This window comes from Crassostrea angulata, chromosome 1 (genome assembly GCF_025612915.1).
Source record: "Crassostrea angulata isolate pt1a10 chromosome 1, ASM2561291v2, whole genome shotgun sequence".
NCBI lineage: Eukaryota > Metazoa > Mollusca > Bivalvia > Ostreida > Ostreidae > Magallana > Magallana angulata.
The window spans coordinates 22,892,563-22,898,562 of record NC_069111.1 but is presented as its reverse complement, the minus strand read 5'-3'; the positions used below and the strand labels follow the sequence as shown (position 1 = coordinate 22,898,562).

The 6,000-nt window shown below is 33.2% G+C and overlaps 1 protein-coding gene across 1 annotated transcript in view; it reads right to left on the bottom strand.

The window, feature by feature from the left end:
- Window positions 1-964: 964 nt before the first annotated feature.
- Window positions 965-6,000, bottom strand: part of LOC128178578 (uncharacterized) — a 35,843-nt gene continuing 30,807 nt past the window's right edge. Inside the window, exons 31-32 of the mRNA XM_052845824.1 lie at window positions 5,691-5,839; window positions 965-2,432 (exon numbers count right to left, since the gene is read on the bottom strand). Coding sequence (XP_052701784.1) covers window positions 2,278-2,432; window positions 5,691-5,839 — 304 coding nt within the window. The 3' untranslated portion in view covers window positions 965-2,277. The remainder of the gene's footprint in view (window positions 2,433-5,690; window positions 5,840-6,000) is intronic.

The window sequence follows — 6,000 nt, the reverse complement described above, 5'->3', positions numbered from 1 at the left end:
ATTAAATACTTTATTCGTTATCTAAAAGATCAGTTCTTTGACCTTAATGTTTTTATTTTCCATCCGATAATTTGATAAGACATACATAGAACATGTCGTGTTTCTTGATTGAAGCACTATTGAAAATTATCTGGTTTCGTTTTTAATTTCTTTTAATTCGAATTACCTTCTATTGAAACACTGGAACTTATTTAATCGAGTTTAGGGGCAATAAACATCGAAAAGTACCAGTCAATCAATGATCGAACTAACTTTTTAAAAACAAAATGGCTGCCAATATGGCGGCGCCCAGGGCTGGAAGAATTTTTTTTTGGCCTAAGTACCCCTGATTCAACATTCATTTTTCACTGATTTTCTTATATATACGTGTTACCATTAATCCTCGCTTCGCGAGGCGGGCTTCGCCCGCCTCTCGCTGCGCTCGGTATTAAAACTAAGCAGACGACACCATTTTTTCAATAGTTATTTGAATAGAAAACTACGTTTGCAGCCGTTGCCCGCAATGACTCTCATTTATATTTTTATCATGTGATTTCACAAAATGTATTAATTTCATGCTGGGTGACAGTTGCGGACACATTTTCCTTTTCAAAAAACTATCAGAAAATGTGCTATTTTAAATCATTTTTGACTACACTTGGGAAATATGGCGAAATGTTGAGGTTATTTTTCTTTTTTGAAAACATGATAAAGGTGTACAACCTAGTACTTTACATACACACATATTCAAGATATTGTATGCAAATTCTCTAAAGATATCGAATAATTTTTGAATTTTAGGGCAAATATTATAAGAAAACATACCTGCTTCTTTGTTGACCTCTCAATTGGTAAAAGGAGTTTTAATTTGTTATTGATTTCCCCTTCCAAGTACATAGAAGATTGTTTCCTACCGAAACCTTACACTTGCATAACCAAAATTATCCCCTCCAAAAAAAAAAAACAACAACAATAAAACCAAAAGTAATATTTTTCTAATTTTTAATTTTATATATTTAGAAAAAAATATAATATATAGAATTCATAAAATATTATAAATGTATCAATTAATAATAGCAACAATGAAACAATATCAAGAATGTTTATGTAAATGAGATATTATGTTAACAATGATATGCATTGTTCATTTGTGACATGACACACTTTACATTACACATATATATAAACATTTTATAAATCGTATTCAAGTCAAATAGAAAATTTACTCTATGCTATGCGGCATACTAAATATATATTCAACAGTATCGAACAATAGTGCCAACAATTTCACAACCACATTTATCTACACGTATTAAAAAAAATGTCAAAATTACCGACATTATATATTGCATACATTGCAGCTGAAGGTTATAGAATATTGATATAATTGTTTTATTTTGTAAATTGACAAAAGAAACCCATAACGGAATGTAGAAAAAATGTATTGGAACAATTTGTCACTGAATGTGATCTACACAACCTTCATTAGTTCTCACATTTAATATACAGAATCAAGACATTCAAGATTCTGTGGTTAACAAAACAGCACCAACACTAAACAAACTTTTACATACTATGTCATAGACAAAAAAAACACCACAGAATGAACGTAAATTTTTTAGCAACTCAAGTGTAATAATCTCAAATCATATCAGAGCTGGTTATGAGGTAGGACATACTAAACACTAGCTACTCCACACGGCAGAAGCAAAATTTACACAAACAAGGCAGCTAAGCAGTACACAGCTTATATATTACATATAGTACACAGTTTGTTAAAAGCATTTCTTTGGCTCCATTTATCTTTCTTTATCTTGACCAGAACAGTGCATTATAATTTACATTGAAATATTGTATTGAGTGCTGTTAAGTCAAAAAACATGGCCGATTATTGGAGAGGTGCATGACACCACCTCTCTTGTTTAGAAAACACTTTCCCCTCATCTTTCATTAGCACTGTTACTAAAGGCATTTAGAGGCCTTCGTACATCAAACATGTTAAACAGAAAATAAGATTCAAATTAAATTTGAAATGAACATACTCTTCCACATTGTCCTAATTCAGAATACTGCATAGAAAACCCGATATCTTTCTTTTTTTATAGGTAATTGCATGACTGTATCTTGCTCTTACAAACTGCAACAAACTATTTGTGTCCAAGTTCTCGTTACAAATTGCAACTTTTCTATTGCATTTCATTTGTACTAAATTTGATGGTTTTCAAGATCTGTAAGATGGCCCATGTGTACACGTACAAGATCTCTGGTCTGGTACATGTTTTCCTGTCTCAAGTGACCCTATATGTACATGTTTTCCTGCCTGCGGTGATGGGGGGCCAAGTACTCCATACTGCCCATGGTTCGGTCGACCTCTAAGTCGTTTGCATCCAGAACTGGATCAGGGACCTTACTCGGGGACCCAGACCATGTCTTTCTCCGCTTGGCTCGCTCAGCTGTAAAGAAAACCAAGATATTATAAAATATTTTGTTTTAAAAAAACTGTGGTATTTTTATTCTGATTAAAAAATTAAGACATTGAATTCTTTTTCTAACAGTTTTACCACTTTATCAATTTTTATACTTTTTTTACTATTAAAATGTAGGTTATCAATTTGAAATTTATTTTACTAACTTTAGGTATTTTATTTCTTCAATTTTCTCTTCCTCACATCTTTTTTTTTACCTTCTTTAAAAATTCTTTTTTTTTAATTCACTTATTAAAAAAAAATCACTAGAAAGTTTATATAGAAATACTTTTTAAATGGAAATTACTAGTACACCATGAGGTACATTTTACATGTACATACATCTAAAAGTTTTAATCAGTAACTAGACAACATTGAGATGGTGACCATTTCAAAGGGTCCCGCTTAAATAATGGACAAAAGGATGAAAAGAATTTCAGAGAATGTTGCTTTTCCTTGACCTAAAACTTTCCAGATGGCATAGGACTTCTAATTCAATCTCTTTACCCTTTAGATACAGGCATTTTTGTTCAATCTGAGCAAGATTAAGCAAATGGGAAATAATCTACCGTCTAAAACTGACTATAAAGAGATTCGCAATGACCTTCACATTGACTTGGTTCAAGTTCACTGCACTCCATTAACCAAACAGCTTCGTTTAAGTAAAGACTTAGCCAAATTGGGCTAAGTGGAGTGTATACATGCTTTTAAAAATGATTTTTGCATGATTTTGATATGACCTTGACACTTGACCTACAACATTTTTTTATATAATTCTGCTATGACCTTCATATTTAACCTTGAAAATTAGTTCAAGATCACTACACACCCTTCACTTAAAAGCTCTCTTTATGTGAAGTATAAGCCAAATAGGGCTAAGTGGAAAGTATATAATTATATATGCCCTGAAAAAAGAATTTTCGCGTGGTCACTGCATACCCTTTGGCTGTAGACACTATGTGAGTAAAGTATGAGCCAGATTGAACAAAGGGGAGAGAAGATATGCCCTGGACAAGGATTTTGTATATAATTCTGCTATGACCTTAACCGTAGACCTCAAAACATGGTTCAAAGTCACTGCACACCCTTTGCCCATAGGCACTCTGTGCATGAAATATGAACCAGATTAGGTCAAGGGGAGAGAAGATATGCTCCAGACAAGCAATATTGGATGGAAAGACGGAGGGAAGGATGGACGGACAGACGGATGGACAGACTGATCACTATAGGGCGTCCACAGAGTGAGGCCCTAATTACTGGTATAAGAAATATTCTTTTACAAATACACACTGTTACATTTTGTTATTTGAATGTTATACAAGTTAGAATCATGCTAATTCAACATGCTTTTATGGCAATAAAATTTAAATAATGGTCTTTGCAATTGTTTAATCAAAGAACCAACAAATTTCAGGCAAACAGGGTTAAAAACTCATGCTATCCCATATTTCACTAATAGCATTTTCATCTAAAATTATCTTTTTAATACTCTAAATGCAGCTATAAAGGAAAAAAAAATAGATTCTACATGTATTCATTAAAGAAATCAATGTCCAATGATTTGCTAATAAAATATGTAACAGGATGAACTTTGGTATGGGTATGGTGAGATGATTTTGCAGTTGCTGTGTAAAAACTTGATCAGAGAGCAATGTGAGGAATACAAATCAACTGAGGAAAATAAAGTTAGGAAAATAATAGATTCAAAAAGTTATCATTGTTATCATTGTTATCATCCTTCATAAAATTTGAAATTAAAATGCTAGTACAGTGTATATGTATTGACAAACCATTATTTGAAGAAAGTACAAAATGTAAATCCTTCTTAGAACACGTAATCACGTATTTAAGACATCCACAAGAAAAAAGCATAGAAGTATGATGATAAAATTGAGAGTGAATTCTTAAAAAAAATATCTATTCTTAAATTTACATACACACACACTGTAATAATACAGTCCAATTTGATTTTATTACTTATTTGACAGCTACATGAAAATGGTTTTGACAGAGGTCCAAAGTGCTGTAGAAAGACAACAACCAGTGTTAAACAACAAATCAAAACCAATGTTCTATCACCATGTGGCATCACCTTACCTGCTGTGTAAATACTGAGCATCATGTGACTTATTTGCAGATGCTAGAAGAAATTTCATTATGATATTGTCAAAATCAAACCAGAAACTCATTCAAGCATGGTGTTTGATAAATAAAACAAGAGGCCCATGGGCCACATCACTCACCTGAGCAACATCAGACATAATAAAAACCAGCTTTTATATGGGGTCATATATATACAAAATATCTGGACAATGTTGCATAATTGATCCTGTATAGAAAGATTTTTTGGCCCTGGATATTCTAATGTTAATCAATGAGCCCCTTTTGTAACAGGATGATATTATAGCCATATCTCATATTGAGCACTGCAGTTCTCAAGAAGATTTTAAACAACTGTTTATCTATGGGATTTAAACCTACATCAACCTTTGTGAGGCCCAAGAATTCTCCAGGGGCGACCAGGGGCGAAGGTCAAAACAATTTAACAATTTTTAAGAATTAATAATATGTCAATTGAAAATGCTTGCATATAAGTAAAACCATATATTAAAACATCTGAGTTTTTGTGAATAATTTAAAATGATTTATTTGGAAAATTGGACCCTCCCCCCCCCCCCACCCCAACCAATGTGGCTCCAACCTACCACTGTTGATTATGATTTTGACCAATTTGAATCTACACTCTCTGAGGTTGCTTTTACTATTGTTACATCTTTTCTGCGCATATTACTTTTTAGGAGACGATTCTTAAAGTTTACAGACAGACAGACAGACAGCCAGATGATGCTGGACAAAAGTGATCAGAAAAGCTAAGTGAACTTTTAGCTTAGGTGAGCTAAAAAAAGCAACACAGTATGACTCAACCCCAAAACATTAAAGTGAAATTAAAAATATAAATAAATTTCCCATGCTAGCAATGAAAAACTAATACATGTATTGATAAACAAACAATTCAACACACAAAATAGAAATAGGATCAAAGTACACACTAGCTTTACAAGCTAAATACCTTGGATGCTTTGGGAAATCTAATTTTTGCAAAAAACAAAAAAAAGAGAATTCTAAAGATATTTCTCCTTAAAAGGTAAAATCATAACCAAATATCATGCATTTGGTTCCCAGACCTAGAAAATTAAATTAAAAAATAAAATTCATCCTATGGAAGAGAGGATGATGGTCACGTACCAGCTGCCTGCCTAGATTTGAGGGTGACCTGTTTGGCCAATTCTTGGCTGACTTCCAGGAGATGAGCTCGCTTGATCTTCTGCTCGTGAGCCTGTTGGTGTATCTCGCCCACCTGGCTGACGTCTGGCTGAGAAAGTGAGTGCTGAACACTGAAAAACACACAGGTACGATACAGTCAAGTCAGTGACAGAACATTGTCTGAACCCACGGTTAATTACATGTCATTCCTCTCTCCATTACCCGAGGGTCCGTTTAAACGCTCTTTCAGTATGTTTTTCTCATGATACCACTGGTTTGGGATAACATTAGT